Source organism: Mesocricetus auratus, unplaced genomic scaffold (assembly GCF_017639785.1).
Source record: "Mesocricetus auratus isolate SY011 unplaced genomic scaffold, BCM_Maur_2.0 Super-Scaffold_100004, whole genome shotgun sequence".
In the NCBI taxonomy this organism is placed as follows: domain Eukaryota; kingdom Metazoa; phylum Chordata; class Mammalia; order Rodentia; family Cricetidae; genus Mesocricetus; species Mesocricetus auratus.
The window spans coordinates 6813679-6833581 of NW_024429189.1; the positions used below are offsets into that span (position 1 = coordinate 6813679).

Consider the following 19903-nt stretch of genomic DNA (forward strand, 5'->3'; position numbering starts at 1 on the left):
ACAAGCCTTTAATCCCAGCAGAGGCAGGCGGATCTCTGATTTTGAGGCCAGCCTGGTCTACAAAGCTACACAGAGAAACCCTGTCTTGAAAGACCAAAAAAAAAAAAGAGAGAGAGATCACCTGATCTATGAGCCAGGTCCCCCACATCAAGCCCAAGAGCCGTTTTCGAGAGGCTCCTGTTCCAAGAGGATCATTCCACAATGCTGGCCCCAAGTGATCTGGACTTAGTGCCTAACCAATAGCTTGTCAGGCAGAGGAGCTCCCTGGCCAGGACTCAGGGTTTACCTCACAAGCAGGTGCATGGTTACTGCTGGGAGAGAACCTGGGACCTCAGAACCTGGGAAGGCAGTCGTGTGCCCCACTCCCTGCCTGCTAAGAGTCCGGGGGCGCCTGCAACCGAGCATTTCGCCCCCGCTGGCAGCTCTCCACCCTCGCCCACTACGGACACGTTGCCATGAGAACCCTCCAGAGGCGGGCAGGCTTTTAGCGCTGTTAGTGACGTAGGAGGTGGTGCATACTGCTGTGCCTACTGGGGGGCCGAGGCTGAGAGTGCTTTCCTGGGCCTGGGATCGGGGGTCTCCTTTCCTGCTATGAGGGCTGTACACACAAGACAATTGGTAGCAGAGCAGGTACAATGGGACAAGCATTACCTGGCCCTTTAACCCCCATTTTTGGACCCCTGATGTGGAGAAAGGGCCTACAATAAGTTAGCCCAGGGCTACCCTATGAGCTGAAGCACCAGGATCCTGGCAGGTCTGATATCTGTGGCCCATCATCTACCAAACCAGAATGCTGGAAGGTCTGGTGCCTCCTGTAAGGGGCAGGCAGGGCTGGAATGAGGAGTGGACCACATGAAGACCTTCCCCCAAAGGAAGCAGGCGGTGGCAGCCCAGGCTATCCTGGACACTGGAGGTTGCAGCTGTACTCCAGGCTGAGCAAGCCATCTGGCTCCTAGGTCCCTGCTGAGATTTTGGCCTCTTCAGAGCCAAAGAGGACAGTTCCTGGGGAGAGGCCAATGGGGCAGGGAACTGCTCATCTGCTCCCACCTGGGTCCAACCACAGACATGCATTCTGGAAACTCCCCAAACCCAGAGTTTCTGCCGCCAAGCCAAGATTTTGGGTTTCTGGCAGGGCCCTGCCTGGAGTCCTGCAGGAAGGCTGTTCTTGGTGCAGGGAACCTCTTCAGAGCTTGGGGATGCTATTAGTGACCTGTCACTCTACACAGTCCAAATGAGAACTAGGGCGACCAGTCGTATCTAGACCCCCACTATACACCTCCCTTCAAGCGCGGCCCCTTTAAGTGCCACCCTACTAATCACCACTGGGGGCAGCACTGAGCGGCCAGGCCAGGACCAGAGCTGCTGCCTCCAAGCTTCTGCCGGTACCGGCTATATAGCGGGGCCAGGTACACACCGGAACCGACTTGAATTATGCAGCCTACCTAGGTTCAGCTCGTGGAGAAATAATCAGGTAAGAGGCCGAGCCAAACTGTTCAGCATGTTGAGCTCTTGGCACGGGAGGGGGCTGCATGAAAGGATGAGTCCCCGCCCCCAAGCAACGCAGCCTAGGTCCTAGCGATGGCTGCTCCCAGACAGGCCAGAGAAGGGTTGCTATGTGGGAAGGGTCTTCGAAATATCTAGGATACAAAAGCAGTCCCTACCCCCATTCCACAGGAGCGGGTGTCACATCACCCAGCTCCTGACAGCTGCAGCCAGCAAAGCGTGCTGTCACCTTCTGGGGCGGAGCCTCAGACCCTGTCATCTAGCCCAAACTCTGACCTGGAATTGACTCTAAAATGAAAGGAGTCTGAATAGGGTCGACATGAACCTGGGTTTGAAACAAGCCTTGGTACTTAGTGAGCCCTGGCTCCAAAACAGGCCCCTCTAACAGAAAGCCCCTTCTATACCCGGGACTAGAGACTGACCCTGAAAGGCCCATCCACCTACAAGCCCTGCCAGGCCCAACACACTCTCAGCTTACTCTGGAGCAAACATCCTGGGAGTGGGTGCCTTAGAGGGGGAGGGGAATGTCATCACCTTCTGAAACCTTTCTCCAGCCAGCTCCACACCCTGGGGACCACAGACACTGGTGGCCCACATCTGAACATTAGCCTAGATCCTTTCCAGTTCATAGCTCCAGGGAGGTACAACCACACGTTTCCATGGAGCTTTCCAAAGCCAGAGGGGGGGGGACGACTCTGTCCTGGGGAGGGGCTTTCCCACCCTTTCTTCTGCTTTCCCACACTCTCTGTCTCCTCCTAGCTGGCAGCCTCCTGCCTTGGTACACTAGTGGTAGTTTGCAGCTCAGGAAAATGACACTCTGAGTTCGTGGCTCACATGGCCCCCACGTGGTTCTGCAGACTAGGGCTTGGCTCAGGAATGTCAAGCCACACACTGGGGGTGGGGTGGAGGGGTCATTGTAATTATGCAAAATAGGAGGGGCTTGCGCTGCAGCCTTCTCTGCCTTAACAAGCTTGATGGGCTTCATCCAAGGAACTGGGCCAGAGATTTATGCAAAAGGAAAAGGGACTTGAGACTCAAGAAACCTCTTTGGGGTCATTCTTCTACCTAGGACCTCATCAAGTTGAAAGGACATAGGCCTTCATAGGTAAAAAGGACTGACTGTACCACATGTAAGGGCACTTGCAGCGCTAGGAGAGGAGTTCTGTGTCCAGCCTAGTCAGGAGGCAGACACCCAGGATTTAGCACCATCAGAGGGTAGCTCTGCAGGGCTGGTGGGTGGGGGATCTATAGTCTCACCTGTAAGGAAATCTAAAAGCCCATCATTCCAACCATAGGCACCAGAGGGCAGTAGCTCTGCAACACATTCTCCCGTTGATGTACCCAAGTCTGGCCAGCGGACCCTAGTATAGGGAAGAGACTCGGGAGTTCCCGCTGCAGGGACAAAGGTGGGTTCACTGTAAACTAAATTCTCCTGGAAAATCTGCCCCACAGGCCGCATGGACTGTGAGGTTTCTCCTTCAGGTACTTCTTCTAACATAGGTATGGAGCCAGCACCAGAAGCCCTGACCAAGACCTGCAGCCTGGGCTGCTCCATCCCCTATGCCCCAGGTAAGCCGGACCAGCACGTGGGGTGGGGTGGGGATAAAGGGCTTTGGGTGCAGAGGAGGCTGCCCTGACCTGTATCTCCTCCCAGGGCAAAATCCCCCAAAGGCCGAGTGACTGGAGCTGCCAGCCTGGGGACGTCTTTTAAGATGACCCGCACGGACCCTCCGGACTTGCTGGTGTCGACCGTGTACCAGGACATCAAGGTAGTAGCCCCAGGGCTCACGTCCAAACAGCAGCCATGTGAGAGATCCGTGACCCGGCCAGCTGCGCCCGCGCCTTTCAACAAGCGCCACTGCCGTAGTTTCGACTTCTTAGAGGCACTGGACGAGCCCACCATGGAGACACACCAGCAGCCACCACCTCCCGAGCCTGCGCCACCGCGTGCCCGGCCCCGAGACAGCGAGCCTCGGCGCCGCACCCGTTCCAAGAGCGCACCCCGTGCGCCCCAAGGCCTGACACCTGCTCCGGCTTCACCGCCGGTACTGCAACGCAGAGGCCGGGAGGCCCAGCGTTCGGTGCGGTTGGAAGGGTCGCCGCACCGGGAACCCTCGTATCCTGCGCTGCGGGCTCTTGCCAATGAGCTGCACCCCATCAAGCTCCAGCCACAGCGAGGCGGCCCTGGACGCATCGCACCTTTATGCTCCACCCCAGGCCGCTGTGCGCCCCCCGAACCACCCACGGGACCCACAGGACCCGTCCCCCACGTCCGTTGCCGTTTGGACATCAAGCCTGATGAGGCAGTGCTGCAGCACGCCGCCCGAAGCTCGAGACCTTGCGCGCCCAGCGAGGCGCCCTGGGCTCGCACAGTCCCACAGTTCCATGGCCTCACAGTTCCAGGGCCCCGCCATATGGCCCTGTCACGCACTCCCACCCCTAGTGACTTGTACTGTACTGACCCCAGAGCAGTGTACTGCGACGGGCCTCTGCCTGGGCCCCGGGACTACTTGGAGCACCGCAGTCAACCCTTCACAACGCCCCCGGGTCCCACCCAATTTTTCTACACGGAGGAACCTGAGGGCTACGCAGGCAGTTTTACCGCAAGCCCAGGCCTTCCCTTTGATGGCTACTGCTCCAGGCCCTACTTGACCGAAGAGCACCCCAGACCCAGTCCAAGGCGTGGGGGAGGCTACTATGCTGGGGAAGTACGCACCTTCCCAATCCAGGAGCCCCCGTCCCGCTCCTACTACGGGGAGACACCTCGAGCCTACGGCCTGCCTTTCGTCCCCCGATATGTCCCAGAAGAGCCCCGGGCACACCCCAGTGCCCGCGCCTTCTACACAGAGGACTATGGGAGGTTCCGTGAACGGGAAGCAATGACTCGGACTTATCCACATCCCCGCAGCAGCCCAGCCTGGGCCGACTGGGGTCCGAGGCCTTACCGCACCCTTCAGGTGGCGCCTCCTCCGGCTCCTGGACCACTGCTGGCCTCATGGCACGGCGGCACTGGCACAAGCCCACCCCGGCTGGCGACCGATAGCCGCCACTACTCTCGATCCTGGGACAACATCCTGGCTCCCGGTCCTCGTCGTGAAGACCCTCTAGGACGTGGCCGCAGCTATGAGAACCTGCTGGGCCGTGAGGTTCGGGATACACGGGGTTCATCCCCGGAAGGCCGGCGTCCACCAGTCGTAGTGAACCTGTCCACCTCACCCAGACGCTATGCAGCACTGTCACTGTCTGAGACGTCGCTGACAGAAAAGGGCCGCGGTGGGGAAAGCCTGGGCCGCAACTGGTACATCACGCCAGAGATAACCATCACCGACAACGACCTACGCTCAGCAGAGCGCCCCACTGCCAGGGGCTGGGAATTGCCTAGAGGCGGACCGCGGCAGCCCGCACCCAGCGTCCCTGAGGGCCCTGCCTCCAGCCGCCAGCGCAGCCTCGAGCAGTTGGACGAGCTCATCACCGACCTGGTCATCGACTCACGGCCACCGGGCCAAGCCTCGGAACCTGCCCCCGAAGGTTTAGGCCGCCAACTGCGCCGCCTGCTGGATTCACGGCCTGCGGGCCCTGGAGGAGCAACCACGCTGGCTCCGTCGCGCTCGCCCCCGGCCTCGGCTGGCAGCACCGAGGAGCCCACCGGCTCGGGCGAGGCAGCCGACGCTTCCCCGGAGCCCAGCGCCGACGAGGATGACTTGATGACCTGCTCCAACGCGCGCTGTCGGCGGACAGAGACCATGTTCAACGCCTGCCTCTACTTCAAGTCATGCCACAGCTGCTATACCTACTACTGCTCGCGTCTGTGCCGCCGAGAGGACTGGGATGCGCACAAAGCGCGTTGCGTGTATGGCCGCGTGGGCAGCGTGTGCCGCCACGTGCTGCAGTTCTGCCGCGACAGCAGCCCAGTGCATCGCGCCTTCTCGCGTATAGCACGCGTCGGATTCCTTTCGCGCGGCCGTGGCGTGCTGTTTTTGGGTTTCCCAAGCCCGGGCTCTGCAGACAACTTCCTACGCTTTGGCCTAGAAGGGCTACTGCTGTCGCCTACCTATCTATCACTGCGCGAGCTGGCTACACATGCGGCGCCCCTGGGTAGCTACGCACGAGAACTGGCAGCTGCCGGGAGGCTCTACGAGCCCGCCGAGTGCTTCTTGCTCAGTGTGTCGGTGGCCGTGGGCCCCGGAGCTGCACCCCCGGGAGCCGCTGCCCGGCCAGCGCCGCGCAGCCCTGGGCCCACGGTGCGCAAGTTCGCCAAGGTGGCCCTGGCCGCCGGCAGCCCGACGCGGCCTCCTCCTGCGCGTGGCGGGGAGCCAGACATGGAAACGCTGATTCTAACGCCACCTCCAGGCACTGCGGGCCTGGACCAGGAGGGTGAGGCTGGCCGGCGCGCGCGTGAAGTGGCTTTCATCCACATCCAGCGTGAACTGCGACTGCGCGGCGTCTTCCTCCGCCATGAGTATCCACGCATCTACGAGCAGCTCTGCGAGTTCGTCGAGGCTAACCGGCGCTTCACACCCACCACTATCTACCCCACTGATCGGCGCACTGGCCGCCCCTTCATGTGCATGATCATGGCTGCTTCCGAGCCGCGCGCACTGGACTGGGTAGCCAGTGCCAATCTTCTAGATGACATCATGTGAGCCATGGGACTGCTAGGCCCAGGCCCTGACCAGAGCCCTGCCTACTCTATTCCACCCTGCCTGATCCATCAAGACCACCCCCAGAATCTGGACCAGCTGATTCAGCGCCCCACCATGTCTCCTGGAACCTCCCTTGGTCTACAAATTCTCTGCCCTGAGCCCCACCCTCTCCAAATCTCTAATTTTGCCTAGGAGCCCACCCCTGCCCGTCCCCCGCCACCCTGTTTCCCATCATCCGCTTCTCTTCCTTCCTGTTCTCAACCAGACCACCCAGACCACATCCAGGGCTCTCCCCAAGTCAGCCAGGAAGAGGGGGCTCCCCCAAGAGCCCGGTCCTCGCCCTCGGTGCTCCCCGCTGGGAGGTGGGGTGGGCCTGAGGACCACTGGGCTCTGCCTTCTAGTGGAAAGTTACTACTACACACACGCCATGGGGACAAACTTGATATACGTGTGGGTGCTTGCAGATCCATCCCCTTTTCTCCTAGTCCCGAAGTTCGTGTTGATCAAAGCCTAATGCCCTTACTGTAAGCACTCCCCAACCCTCCTCCTGTGTCTGGGGTGTGACAGGCTAGGAGGCCTGGTTCCTGAGCCTCCTCCCTGTGCTATTGAGGCAACGGGCAGGGCACTATCCACTAACAGTGCTGCCTGTCCTGCGTTTCTTTTAGCTCTGATCTGGGCCCTTGCAGGACCAGTTAGAATCCTGGGGCATCTTCAGGCCAAGGCGGAAGCCACCCAGCCAGAGGGGAGCCTGAGCAGGGGAAGGCGAGTGTGGATGGTGGTAGGGCCAGATTTAAAATTTGCCTGGGTGAGGGTTTGTGCTCACCCACACCTACACAACAAGATGGCCCTAAAGATTCGCCTTCCAGAGAAGGTGGAGGCTCAGGTCTGAATCTCCCAGGGAGGTGGGAAGTGTGTGTGTGCTGATGAAGTAGCAGGGGACCCTACAGAAAGAGCACTACCTGCTGACTGACTTGGGAATGATTAAGGAACTGGGACTATCCCTAAGTAGGAACTAACTGGGGTACAGGGTAGTGAGCCACCAGGTGTGACAGCCGTTAGGAAGCCGGTGCTAAGGCCTACCCTGAGTCCCAACCCTATGCACTAAAGTGCCACAATCTCGCCCTGGCTGAGCCCCAAGCTGAGCGGAGAAGCCAAAGCCTGATGTGTTGTGGAGACCATAGGCCTAGGCAGCCCTGGGCCGCTTGCCGGACCTCTGCAGCCTAACTGTACCCGGATCTGCGCCTAGGGCTCCCTGGAGGGTGTGACCCAGAGAGGCTTGAGACCAGAAATTGAACAGGCACCCTTAGGAGGTAGGGAAGGTCAAGAGCAAGAGCCTGGGACAACGCCCTGCGCGCACGCGCGCGCGGTGCGCGCATGCGTCACTACCCCCTCCCGCGCCCTCGCGCGCTGTGTGGCCCCTCCCCACCCCAGGGACAGGCCAGAGCTCCCACCTTGGCCTGTCTTAGCACCTGCCCCGATGCCGCTCTTGCAACTCTTGCTGTCGCGCCGCCTGCCGCCCTTCCCAGGGGCTCCACATTCCTTCCTGCGGCAGGCTGTCAAGAACTGGCCCATTTCCAAAAGGCCAGTAGTGCTTTCGAACCAAGTAAAATAGAACTTGAATGTAGCTGCTGCTCGCTCTGTGGTAGTGATGGTGGGGGTACGTGTGGGCGTAGGAGCTTGGCAACCGGAGACCTGGGACGTGAGGGTGTTGTGGGAGGGTGTGAAGGGGTCAGGCAGGGGGGTCCTTGAACTTGGAGAGAGATCCTCGAGCTTATGGGTGTTGGGAAAGAGAAGACTTCAGATTTAATGGTTTACACTAGGGGACTGAAGCCCTAGGACCCAGGTGTGGAGCCGGGGTGCGTCACTGCATCCTCTTTTGCTGCCCAACCTCCCGCAGCTTGCTTTACAGCATCACAGATTTCCGTATAACGCAGCGCTTTTAACTGGGACTCAAGATCTCAAAGCTGCAAAGAACTGGGTTGCAATTGGCTAGTCCGAGCCTCAGATCGGAAGTACAACTGGCTGGGGCTCTGGGCCTCAGGAAACATCCCCTCACGGGATTGGCCGCGGCTGCCAAAGGGCCCGCCTCCCGCACGCTAAGGACTCGGTCAGGTTGAGAAAAGGGTTCTGGGGTCCTGAGGCCGAGCGCTTTGGGGAACATGGCGGCGGACCTCACTCAGATTCCTGATGTGGACATCGACTCGGATGGCGTCTTTAAGTACGTGCTGATTCGAGTCCACCTAGCACCGCCCTCTGGGGAGCCGACGAAGGAGTGCAAGGAAATCGTGCGTGGCTACAAATGGGCTGAGTACCACGGTGAGGGCGGGGCCTCTGCGCCGGTGGGGGTGGAACGAAGGTTGGGGGCGGGGCCTGAATCTAGCAGTTGCTGGGGGCGGGTCTGTGAATGCTAATGTGCTGTACGTTGTACTAACACTTAGCCAGGCTGACCTAGAAGTCAGACTGGGGTTCTGGGCAGAAAGGAGTGCGAGACCGGACCCTTTTTAGTCCCCTTTCCCACTTCCAAAGTGTCTTTCTTCCGTTCATCCTTGTGCCTGCGGGGGAGGGGCTCATCTCCACTGGGAAAAAGACCACCAAGACCTGGAGCTTCAGACCTCCATATCCAGCCCTAGAATCCATTATGGGGCCAACAAGGGCAACTAGGTCATATCCTGAGGCCACTCTCCCCACCCCAGCGGATATCTATGACAAAGTGTCAGGCGAGCTGCAAAAGAATGGCTATGACTGTGAGTGCCTTGGCGGTGGACGCATCTCCCATCAGAGCCAGGACAGGAAGATACACGTGTATGGCTACTCTATGGTGAGCTCCCGGCCACAGGCCAGATTGCAAAATTCACCCTTGTGAGCCTGACCCCCAACCGGCCTCTCGGACCACCTCTGGCACTGTCACAGTTGAAGCTACAGAACCCTTTCCTCACATTCCAGGGTGGTTGGAAGCCATCTCCCTTGGACTGCACCCCTCCCTCCTTACCCTAGATCCTTATGGGTCTGTGTCCTGGCTTTTTGGGGGACCCTTGGGGCAGTCAGTGGTGGGGTCAAACTCACCGCCCCGACCATCTCCATCCCTTTTCATAAAGACCACCCCGGCATCACCTACCCAGCCTTTCAGTCCCCATTCTGTTCCCAGCATGGTTAGGATGGTAGGGTTTGGTTACTTTTCCCATGCCTGCTATTGCGGTGGCTGCTGGGTGGACTCACAGAGCAAAAGGCCAGGCAGACTAGTGGTCATCTTCTCTCTAGGGTTATGGTCGCGCCCAGCACTCTGTTTCAACTGAGAAGATCAAAGCCAAGTATCCTGATTATGAGGTCACCTGGGCTGACGATGGCTACTGAGGCCCTGCCCCTCAGCAACTAAGTTAGGACTCTGCTCTTGCTGTGCTGTCTCGAGGGGCTGGCCCTGTGCTTTCCCTTCGTACTTTGGGCAACATGCCACCTGCCAGGCCTTAGAAGCCCAGACCAGTCTGGTCCATAGGAATTAAAAGCATTGATATTCCTGCTAGTCCCTGAGTTGTGTCTTGGATTTGGTGCCCTTGGGTTGCCACAGGATATACCTCTTCAACTTCAGGAGGCCTCGGGACTATTGGTGCATACTCAGCCCTTTGGGTTCAGATAAGGAGCCCCTGAGTTGCTGTCATTTATGGCCTGATTGCTCCTCCATGAAGCTATCCCCAAGGACATCTGAGAAGAGGCCCCTCAAGGCCTTGCACAAGAAGTCAGTTCCTGACCACGCAAGAGCTGGGGTGCCTACAAGCGCCCCCTTCCTGTAGCTCATCCAGGAATCCCAGTAGGAAAGGGTCCTAGCAACGACTGTCCTGGCTAGCTGACAGGCTGTGTTGTTCATCTGTTCTCAGTCCGAGCCTGATATCCCTGAGTGGTCAGGGAAGGTTCATGATGTTACCCACAACTCTCAGGACCCTGCAGCTGCGCACTATCTGCTTGTGTCTCATTCACTCAGGATCTCTGATCTTGTGTGTGTCTTAGTCCCTGGACATTCACACCCCCGAGTCTGTCTCTGTACTGCTCTACCTCACTGTACAGGACAGTGGCAGGGACAAGCTTAACCCCTGCTCTAAGACGTCCCATGCACAGTGCGCCATTATAGGGGGTACTGATGAAAGCCAGGCATCTCTGGGGCATCCTTTACCATACCTGGACCAGCCTTTGTTGGCTCATTGACATTCCTGTAGGCTGCAAGCAGACACTACTGAGATACCCTTTTAGAGGCCAGCAGACAGGCTCAGGTGAGACAACCCCACCCCCCAGGTCATACTAAGATAAGTCATAGGCAGAGTCTAACTCCATGTGACAAGCTCGTCAAAACTCCTGACATTCCTCCTGCCTCAGCTGTGGGAAAATGAGCTTGTGTGTTCATTAAGACTTTCCTGCCGGGCGTTGGTGGCGCACGCCTTTAATCCCAGCACTCGGGAGGCAGAGGCAGGCGGATCTCTGTGAGTTCGAGGCCAGCCTGGTCTACAGAGCGAGTTCCAGGACAGCCTCCAAAGCCACAGAGAAACCCTGTCTCGAAAAACCAAAAAAAAAAAAAAAAAAAAAAAAAAAGACTATGGGACCAGTGGCTGGCACAGTGACTGCTGGGTCTCACAGATGACCAAAAGTAAACAGAGACCAGAGTCCTCCATGAACTACTCTCTCCCCAGGACCAGGACTTGCCCTGATCACACATCTGCACCCCCCCAACACACACACACACACACACACACACACACACACACACACTTTGGGAGAGTGTGCAGCGCTTGAGTTGCAGGTGGTATGAAAGTGGACACCACACCCTGACATGGGACTTGTCCTGGTTCACAGAGGTAGGTTGTTGATACTGGGCTTGCCCTGATCTGCTCCCCTAAGCACAGAGCAGGGGAGCTTGTGAACGTACACTGGATGCCCACGTGCAGCCACTGAGTAGACTGCCCTGATGTCGTTGGCCTGCACCAGGGTGGGACTGTAGGCCCTATCAGAGAATCTTAGAGCTTGCAAGTAGGGTCCCCAGCCTTTCTATATCCCAGTAGAAACTTGTAGTGGGCAGGGCAGGGCAGGGCAGGGCAGGGCAGGGAGAATGCACAGGATGGCCAAGACCTGACCTTTGGTCAGAAAGAGCCAAGCAGGGGCCCCCTTCTAGAGATACTTTTACAGCTGGATGCTCGGCCTGTTATCATTGGATGGGACCCAGCCAAGGGGCTGCAGGTATAAAGGGGCTGAGCCCTTCCCAGTGAGCTAAGTCAGCCTGTGAGGCCACCGTGAGCTAATGACCAGGTAAAGCCTCCTCCGGGCTCCACTGGGACGTCCTCCCTCCAGCCTGACCATGTACCTGCCTAGCCACCTCCTGTCACCCTTGGTCCTACTTATGGGTGAGTAAACTGAGGCCGGGATGCCAGTTGGAGTCAGGGCAGACACAGGAACTTGTCAGGAGTGGGCCTCTACAGTGGGGGCATCTAGGACAAGTCAACAAGGTGGGCATTGCCCATCTACATCTTACCTCCCTGTCCTAGAGGACAGGCCCCGGGACATCGTAGGTGACCATCTACCCAGCTTGCTGAGCCTTCGTCTGCCACTTCCCGTTATGGAACATGTGCTGCTCCCGTGGCCATCCTCAGTGTCTTCTTGCTGGGGGAGGGAGGACCCTACTAGAAGCCCTTCCAGCTCCTAGTCCTGAGGGCTCCTGTGCCTTCCCTATGGGGTGTTTCTCATCAAGAGCCCTTCCCCTTCCTGTTGTTTGCTTTTGGTACAGGGTGACAGTGGCAGTTCTTGGTAGACGCCAGGCCCCTCTTCATATAGGGCCGAGCCCTGAAGTCAGTCGAGCAGTACCTTGGCCTGCTCGTGTCTGGGGTTTGTCTGGACCCAGAATTTACACTGCTCAAAACAGCCAGTCATGGCTGGCCAGACGGCTGAGAAGGTGAAGGCATTTGCTCTCAAGCCTGATGGCATCTGTTCAGTTCCTGGGCCCCACGTGGTGGAAGGAAATAAACGACTCCCACCCCAGTTGTCCTCTGAGCGCCACACCTGCTGTACAGCACATATATGCATACAAATGCACACGTGTCTAAAAATCCAAACGCCATCGCCATGCCCTCCACTCACTCGCTGTTACTCTGCCAGCTGCACAGTCCCTGGGCAAGACCTGGGTCCCCAGCCACTGCAGAAGTCCCATCGAAGCAGTCTGCAACTTTGTGTGTGACTGCAGAGACTGTTCAGATGAAGCCCAGTGCGGTGAGCTGGTCAGGTGGGAGCGGCAGGGAGTGGCGGTTAAAGGCAGGCCCCTGACCACTCATTCTCATAGGTTTCCATGGCGCCTCAACTACCCCGAGTACCCCTTTCAGCTGCAGCTTCGAGCAGGACCCCTGTGGCTGGCAGGACATCAGTACCTCTGGCTATAGCTGGCTTCGAGACCGGGCAGGGGCAGCGCTGGATGGTCCTGGGCCTCGCTCTGACCACACACATGGCACTGACTTGGGTAAGGCCGGGGGAATCCATGTGCGTGCACCCTGTTATTTTTCTGTCTTGGTTTCATGTCTGGCCTCCTAACCTCTCACCCTTGGCCAGGCTGGTACATGGCTGTGGGGACCCACTCTGGGAAGGAGGCATCCACTGCGACTCTGCGCTCCCCTGTCATGCGTGAGGCAGCCCCTCCCTGTGAACTGAGGCTCTGGTACCACATACCCTCTAGAGGTACGTGCCGTGGATCCCTGAGGCTCAGGGCCAAGTGGCTCTGGGAAAAGGCTGGATGAGGAAAGGGACGGCTGCAGAAACAGGAGGATGCTCCCTAATGAGGACCAGGGTACAGCGGCTAGCCTGGAGGGAGGCATCAGGAGGCTGAAGGTGCCCCAAGACCACTCAAAATGCTACAGATGTCGCTGAGCTGCGGCTGGAGCTGACCCATGGTGTAGAGACACTGACCCTGTGGCAGAGCTCAGGACCCTGGGGTCCTGGCTGGCAGGAGCTGGCAGTGAACACTGGCCGTGTTCAGGGTGATTTCAAAGTAAGCTGGGCGGTTTTCCAGGCTGGAGACAATGGGGAGGGTCTGGGCACTCACCTAGGTCCTAAGGACCCTTTCTTTCTCCAGGTGACATTTTCTGCCACCCGAAATGCCACACACAGGGGTGCTATGGCCTTGGATGATGTGGAGTTCCGGGACTGTGGGCTGCCCAGTAAGACTGCATGTCACCCTGTCCAAAGCTAGGAGACCCTCACTGCCCACCACCCCGAGTCTTCAGCCTCTCCCCAGGGTACCTCCATCCCAAATGCTGAGGCCAATGTTAACTATTTTCTTCCCCAGCCTCTCAGGCCAGCTGCCCCCTGGGGCACCATCAGTGCCAGAACAAGGCTTGTGTGGAAGGCCACCAGCTGTGTGATGGGGAGGACAACTGTGGGGACAGCTCTGATGAAGACCCACTCATCTGCAGTGAGGCTGGGACCATCAAGGACTGGGCAGGGGGAAGGACTACAGAGAGACGGGGAATGTAGGCCTTGATTTCTGGGTCCTCCAGAGAATACCGGGACTAGTCCAGGAAGGTTGACATTAGCATAGCCATTCTGGTGGGACAGCCAGTGTTTCCCTGGAACCAGGGCCATCTCACTACAAGAAAGCCGCTGATAACCCCTCAATCCCACTCCTTAGGCCACCACATGGCCACTGACTTTGAGACAGGCCTGGGGCCATGGAACCAGTTCGAGGGCTGGACCCGGAACTACAGTGCTGGCAGCATGGTGACCCCTGCCTGGCCCCAGCGAGATCACAGCCGAAATAGTGCATACGGTGAAGTCTCCAAGGGACTCTGGCCGTAGCCCTTTCCACCCATCTATTTCCCAATGAGCCTGACCCACATTTGCCTTCTCTCACAGGCTTCTTCCTGGTCTCAGTGGCCAAGCCTGGCACCACTGCTGTCCTCTTCAGCCCCGAGTTCCAAGCCTCCGTCTCCTACAACTGTTCGGTGAGATGGGTGTGAGACGAGGCATTGCCCTTCCTGGTTGTCTAGTTGCCAGAGGCCTCCGACAGCCTCAGATACCTTCTCTTTCAGCTCACCTTCTATTATTACCTGCATGGGTCTGAGGCCAGCCGCCTCCAGCTGTTCCTGCAGGCACAGGGGCTCAGCACCCCCCAGGATCCTGTCCTGATGCGGAGCCACCATGGAGAGCTGGGGACAGGCTGGGTCAGAGACCGGGTTGACATTCAGAGTGTCCACCCATTTCGGGTGAGGCTAGCCAGGCGGTAACTGGAATCCGGGGAACCCGCCTAGAGCATGCACAGAACATGGGGGGCTTTGCAGTCACTCTTGAAAGCTGCTCAGTGTCTCAGTGGGAGAAGCTGAGAGTGTGGGTGTGGCAGTTTATGAAGTACAGCAGTGAGCGGCGCGGGGGCGGGGAGGGGGTGTCAACGAAGAAAGGACAGAATAATGCTTGGCTCTCCCTGAGCCCTCCCTGTCCTCAGATCCTTCTAGTGGGGGAGACTGGTCCAGGAGGCGTCATTGGCCTGGATGACCTCATCGTGTCCAACTACTGCAGACTTGTTCCAGGTGATCTGCTCAGGGCCCTCCCCTGGCCTGCCCAGGAAAAGCAAGGCCCTTAACCCACTCTGACTTCAGTTCTATTCCAGATGTGTCCACTCCGCAATCATCACGTTCTGTACCTGAGGCCTTAGCCCTCAGTCCCCAGACATCCACCAAGCCGCCCTGGGAAGCCTGCAAGCCAGGACATCTCTCCTGTGGAGAAGTGTGTGTGCCTCCAGAGCAGCTGTGTGATTTCCAGCAGCAATGTGCAGAGGGCGAGGATGAACAGAAGTGTGGTGAGGCCAGTCAGAGCCTGGGTTCCATGTGTGCAGGGGCCAGGCAGGCCAGAGACCTGCGCTTTGCTGCCTTCCTAACAAGGTACTGGTGTCACAGGCACCACAGACTTTGAGTCCGCCTCTGCTGGAGGCTGGGAGGATATCAGTGTGGGAAAACTGCGGTGGCAACAGGTTGAAGCCCAGAACAGGAAAGCTGCCAAGGATGCTCACCGGGATATTCCTGGTGAGGCCACTTCCCCGCAGGAGCCCCTGCTCAGACAGTGTAAATTAGGGATACCAGAGCAGTGAGGGGTGCCTTGCTCTTCCCATAGGGCACTTCCTGTCTCTGCAGAAGGCCTGGGGGCAGCTAAGATCTGAGGCCCGCGCTCTCACACCTGCCCTGGGCCCTTCTGGACCTCGCTGTGAACTCCACATGGCTTACAGTTTTCACAGTCATCCCCAAGGTACTCCATGCCTCCTGGCCCCGGGCCCAACCCCCAGGAGTCCCCTGCATGGAGGACAGGGTCTGAGGACCACCCACCCATACAAACTCCCTCGGTCAGGCTTCTTGGCACTGGTTGTGGTGGAGAATGGCTTCCGGGAGCTGGTGTGGGAGGCCCCAAGCAGCAGCAGCGGGGGCTGGACAGTGGAGAAGGTTCTGCTTGGGGCACGCCACCGGCCATTCCAGGTGAGGACAACAGTCCAAGGCGGGGAATCTGTAATGAGCCAGCCCCTAACTGATAGTCTTTTCCCTCTGTCTGCTTAAAGCTGGAGTTGGTCGGTCTGGTGGACTTGGATGGCCCTGGACAGCAGTGGGCCGGGGTGGACAATGTGACTATGAGAGACTGCAACCCCATAGTGACCACTGAGAGTGACCAAGGTTTCTCCTGCGTACCTCCCATCCCCACCCAGGGACTGCTCCCCAGTCTCCCTCTAATCCTTACCACAGCTGGGAAGGGGGGAGCCGGGAGCCTGACCCCAGCCAACTCCACCCCACCCCCCAGAGGTCTCCTGTAACTTTGAACGGGACTCATGCAGCTGGCACACAGACCACCTCACAGATGCCCACTGGCACCGGGTAAAAAGCCAGGGCTCTGAATATGACCACACCACTGGCCAAGGTAGGGAAATTCCCAGACTTTTGGCCTCTGAGGCCTGAGGGGAGTTCAAACTGGGAGACCATTTCTGTGGCTTGACTTTTCGTCCCCTGTAGGCTTTTTCATGTTCCTGGATCCCACGGACCCACCTGCTCGAGGACAAGCTGCTATCTTGCTCACAAGACCACAGGTGCCGCTTGTCCCCAAGGAATGTCTCAGCTTCTGGTACCGCCTATATGGGCCCCAGATTGGTGAGTCTCAGCTGTTAGAGCCTCTGGGTATATCTGGTACCCACTGCAGCCTGAGGCACCAGGCGCTGGGGGCTGTTGCCCTACAAACTCCATTCCTCTTCAGGGACACTGCGCCTGGCCATGAGGAAGGATGGGGAGGAAGACACACTACTGTGGTCCAGGTCGGGTACCCATGGCAACCGTTGGCACCAGGCTTGGGTCACTCTTCACCACCAGCTAGAGGCCAACACCAAGCACCAGGTGAGGGTGAGCTTGGCACTTGGTAGATGGTGTAGGGTTGACCCCAGCCAATTACCACTCTCCACCCTCAGCTGCTGTTTGAAGGCCTCCGGAATGGGTACCATGGCACAATGGCCCTGGATGACATGGCAGTGCGGCCTGGCCCCTGCTGGGCCCCCAAGAGCTGTTCCTTTGAAGACTCTGACTGTGGCTTCTCTCCTGGGGGCTTGGGGCTGTGGAAGCGCCAGGATAATGTCTCAGGCCATGCTCCTTGGGGTCCTTGGACAGACCATACCACAGAAACGGCCCAAGGTACTGGTCTGCTGGGGTGGGGGTACAGAGGGCTGGCCAGGGAAAGGCAAGCTAATGTTGGTCTCCCTTCCTCTAGGGTACTACATGGTGGTAGACACCAGCCCAAATGTACTGCCCAAAGGTCATGTGGCCTCTCTGACCTCAGAGGAGCACCAGCCCCTGACCCAGCCAGCCTGCCTGACCTTCTGGTACCATCTAAGCCTCCGTAACCCAGGTAAGGGGCTGTAGGAAGGGAAGGGCCCGTCCATGCCTGGGGAGCCTCCAGGGCAGCTAACCTGGCTGGTTCTTGGTGGGTAGGCATCCTGAGGGTCCACGTGCAAGAGAGCACAAGGCGCCAAGAACTCAGCATCAGTGCACATGGCGGATTTACCTGGCGTCTGGGCAGTGTGAATGTGCAGGCTGGGGAGGCCTGGCGGGTGAGTGCCTGGGTGGGAAGAGGAAAGCCTTCTCATCTTCAAGAGCTGCCAGGACCAGCCTGCATGATCTGTGGCTCTGCACCCTGCAGGTCGTGTTTGAGGCTGTGGCTTCCGGTGTCGAGAATTCCTACATGGCTCTAGATGACCTTCTCCTCCAAGATGGGCCCTGTGCTCAGCCAGGTGAGCGGCTTGCTGTGTGGCCTGAGTTGTACCTTATCTATACCAAAGACGACAACTTCCTGGCTTTTGCCCCACCTGGCCGTGCCCGGAAGTGGTGGTGCTTAGTGAGGCCTCTCTCCTCATCTGCTGGTTCCTTGCAGGGTCCTGTGACTTTGAATCTGGCCTGTGTGGGTGGAGCCACCTGGCTTGGCCCAACCTAAGTAGGTACAGCTGGGATTGGAGCAGCGGAGCCACCCCATCCCGCTACCCCAAACCCACAGTGGACCATACCCTGGGCACAGAGGCAGGTGCGCACTGGCTGAAGCAGGGCCTGGGCTGTTCCTACCTCACAGCTGGGCTGTACTCACCCAGCTTCCCTCAAGTTAGAGACAGGCATGTCAAGGGAGCCAGCACATCCCACCCTCTCATTTCCAGGCCACTTTGCTTTCTTTGAAACCAGCGTGCTAGGTCCTGGGGGCCGAGCAGCCTGGCTGCGCAGTGAGCCACTGCCGGCAACTACAGCCTCATGCCTCCACTTCTGGTACTACATGGGCTTTCCTGAGCATTTCTGTGAGTGGTTGGGCCCTGGGTGTGGGGGGAAGGGAGCTCAGGTTAGGCACAAGGGAATTATCCAGGAGCCTAAGCTGACTTGCCCTGGTCCTTGCTCTCAGACAAGGGTGAGTTGAGAGTGCTCCTGAGCAGTGCCCAAGGCCAGCTAGCTGTGTGGGAGCAGGGCAGTCACCTGCGGCACCAGTGGGTACAAGTCCAGATCCAAGTGTCCAACTCTGAGGAGTTCCAGGTGAGGTCCCAGGGGAGCTGTCCTTCCTTCCCTGTCTTCCATTTATCCAGATAATCACAGCCTTCCCTTCCCTTCGCTTTCCTATCAGATCGTTTTTGAAGCCACTCTGGGTGGCCAGCCAGCTCTGGGGCCCATTGCCCTCGATGATGTGGAGTACTTGGCAGGGCAGCACTGCCAGCGGCCTGCATCTAGTCAGGGTAAGCACTGGGCTCCGGGGTGGCCAGACTGGTCCTCAACCTGCCAAGCTGAGGCTGGTGACTCAGAGGGCTGCAAGTACTCAGCCCAGCTGCTCAGGAAATCAGCTGGACCAGGACTGGGTTCTGTGCTCTCCACACTATACCTCACAGAACAACACCCACATGTGGTGAGCTGTACACAGAGGTTTTGTCAGCTTTCACTGTCTGCTTCTGGGCAAGAACTGCCTTGAAGGAGCTGCCAGGTTAAGCTGGACCACAGTAGGACCCGTGTTTGGCAGCCACTAGCTGCTGTCATGCTGGAAGCGGTGGGGGTGGGGTGGGGGGGTCTGCAGCATTGTGCTGACAGATCAGCAAGGGCAAACCTTGGAGCCAACAGAAGCAGAACCCTAACACAAGGATTGGGAGCTATGTGGAGGGCTCAAGTGTCCTCTGTGCCCTCAGGTGAGATGGCAGCATCTGTGTCTGTGCCGGCTGCTGTTGGAGGGGCCCTCCTCCTGTTCATGGTCCTGGTGCTCCTGGGCCTTGGGAGCAGGCATTGGCTACAGAAGCAGCGCTGTCCCTTCCAGAGTACAGACACAGCAACCTCTAGTTTTGACAACATCCTCTTCAATGCGGTAGGAATCATCAGATGTGGGCCAGGCCTCGGGAAGAGGCACCTGCCTCACCCGTCCAAGTCCAGGCTGCCTTTCAACAGCAGTTGTCCAGTATTCCTCCCTTTTTCCTAGGATCAAGTTACTCTCCCAGAATCCATCACCAGCAGCTCATAGACCAGACAAGGCCTGGCCTCTGCACCAGCTCCTACAGCATTCAGCATTCAGCCCTCACAGATACCTGACCTACATCTGGGCCTGGACATAGGGGTTGGGTCATGCTTAGCTTCTACAGCTCTTCCTCCATCTGGTTGACCTTGCCCTGTGGTATGATCAAAGGGTCCTTGCACTGTGAATAAATGTTCTACACCAGTAAGGCCAACCCAGGCTTTTAGGCTGTACTTCATATACGCTGTACCTGGCAGGATGGTGGGTGGCTCTCCAGGGTTCAAGACCTAACCTGAGACAGAATTCAGGGAGCAGGTGTGGAAACCCCTCATTGCCTTTGGACCCTCACCCCAGCCAGCAAGGAATGGACGTACTCAGCTTCTAACTTACCAGGTGATTTCGTACCCAAAGAGGATGGAATAATCAGATGCAGGAAAACTGGGATTATAAAAGCAACCGGACATGGTACCATGAAACCGGTCTGGTGAGGAGAAATGCCACCACCTCAGATAAAGACCTGAACAACCCTAGGACTGTAGGTGGTGACACTGAGGTCACTGGGCATGCCCAGCTCGCTTCACAGCAGGACACCTGAAGGCAGGCTGCACTTTAGCCTTTGGACTAAGTGAGAACAGATCTGGGGCTGCCACCCCGGAATCAGGGTTCTAATGAAGAGATGGGGACACATCTGTTCCAGGGATGGTTTCTGAACGTGATCCTCCACATAATGCTTCCACTCTGGCTTCACTGAGGACTGA

At 58.1% G+C, this 19903-nt stretch overlaps 3 protein-coding genes across 16 annotated transcripts; all 3 read left to right on the forward strand.

Moving 5' to 3' along the window:
- Positions 1 to 589: 589 nt before the first annotated feature.
- Positions 590 to 7770, forward strand: Ajm1 (apical junction component 1 homolog). 7 transcript variants are annotated; one of them, XM_013123308.3, is made up of 4 exons: positions 590 to 1471; positions 2799 to 2909; positions 2986 to 3072; positions 3158 to 7770. In XM_013123308.3, exon 4 carries the CDS (start codon positions 3216 to 3218, stop codon positions 6144 to 6146), a length of 2931 nt encoding a protein of 976 aa, XP_012978762.1. In that variant the 5' UTR covers positions 590 to 1471; positions 2799 to 2909; positions 2986 to 3072; positions 3158 to 3215; the 3' UTR covers positions 6147 to 7770. The 7 variants fall into 7 exon arrangements, with proteins under 7 accessions (XP_012978762.1, XP_012978764.1, XP_012978761.1 ...); XM_013123310.3 differs by having other exon boundaries at positions 3004 to 3072; XM_013123307.3 differs by having other exon boundaries at positions 2986 to 7770.
- A 140-nt stretch (positions 7771 to 7910) lies between these two features.
- Positions 7911 to 9663, forward strand: Phpt1 (phosphohistidine phosphatase 1). Its single transcript, XM_005083678.4, has 3 exons — positions 7911 to 8462; positions 8840 to 8964; positions 9405 to 9663. Exons 1-3 carry the CDS (start codon positions 8306 to 8308, stop codon positions 9495 to 9497), a joined length of 375 nt encoding a protein of 124 aa, XP_005083735.1. The 5' UTR covers positions 7911 to 8305; the 3' UTR covers positions 9498 to 9663.
- A 153-nt stretch (positions 9664 to 9816) lies between these two features.
- On the forward strand, positions 9817 to 19359 carry Mamdc4 (MAM domain containing 4). 8 transcript variants are annotated; one of them, XM_021235094.2, is made up of 29 exons: positions 9817 to 10405; positions 12276 to 12386; positions 12457 to 12630; positions 12720 to 12845; positions 13025 to 13155; positions 13240 to 13324; positions 13453 to 13578; positions 13795 to 13932; positions 14019 to 14107; positions 14195 to 14368; positions 14605 to 14689; positions 14770 to 14958; positions 15056 to 15181; positions 15270 to 15401; positions 15501 to 15625; positions 15706 to 15817; positions 15942 to 16058; positions 16151 to 16285; positions 16389 to 16525; positions 16597 to 16816; positions 16893 to 17030; positions 17114 to 17232; positions 17322 to 17412; positions 17553 to 17699; positions 17827 to 17961; positions 18063 to 18190; positions 18279 to 18387; positions 18829 to 19001; positions 19113 to 19359. In XM_021235094.2, the coding sequence occupies exons 1-29, from the start codon at positions 10276 to 10278 to the stop codon at positions 19152 to 19154; spliced, it is 3744 nt and encodes a 1247-aa protein (XP_021090753.2). In that variant the 5' UTR covers positions 9817 to 10275; the 3' UTR covers positions 19155 to 19359. The 8 variants fall into 8 exon arrangements, 7 of the variants coding, with proteins under 7 accessions (XP_021090753.2, XP_040601172.1, XP_040601175.1 ...); XM_040745238.1 differs by lacking the exons at positions 18829 to 19001; positions 19113 to 19359 and having other exon boundaries at positions 18279 to 18697; XM_040745241.1 differs by lacking the exons at positions 17553 to 17699; positions 18829 to 19001; positions 19113 to 19359 and having other exon boundaries at positions 18279 to 18697.
- Positions 19360 to 19903: the final 544 nt, after the last annotated feature.

Excerpts from the sequence above, each read along its gene's own strand:
- Ajm1 (XM_013123307.3), top strand. The coding sequence starts at position 3,216 with ATGACCCGCACGGACCCTCCGGACTTGCTGGTGTCGACCGTGTACCAG.
- Phpt1 (XM_005083678.4), top strand. The coding sequence starts at position 8,306 with ATGGCGGCGGACCTCACTCAGATTCCTGATGTGGACATCGACTCGGAT. Across the intron at positions 8,463-8,839 it reads CAAATGGGCTGAGTACCACG|CGGATATCTATGACAAAGTG; the intron begins GTGAGGGCGGGG and ends TCCCCACCCCAG. Across the intron at positions 8,965-9,404 it reads ACGTGTATGGCTACTCTATG|GGTTATGGTCGCGCCCAGCA; the intron begins GTGAGCTCCCGG and ends TCTTCTCTCTAG.
- Mamdc4 (XM_040745238.1), top strand. The coding sequence starts at position 10,276 with ATGAAAGCCAGGCATCTCTGGGGCATCCTTTACCATACCTGGACCAGC. Across the intron at positions 17,700-17,826 it reads TACCCTGGGCACAGAGGCAG|GCCACTTTGCTTTCTTTGAA; the intron begins GTGCGCACTGGC and ends TCTCATTTCCAG. Across the intron at positions 18,191-18,278 it reads CCAACTCTGAGGAGTTCCAG|ATCGTTTTTGAAGCCACTCT; the intron begins GTGAGGTCCCAG and ends CTTTCCTATCAG.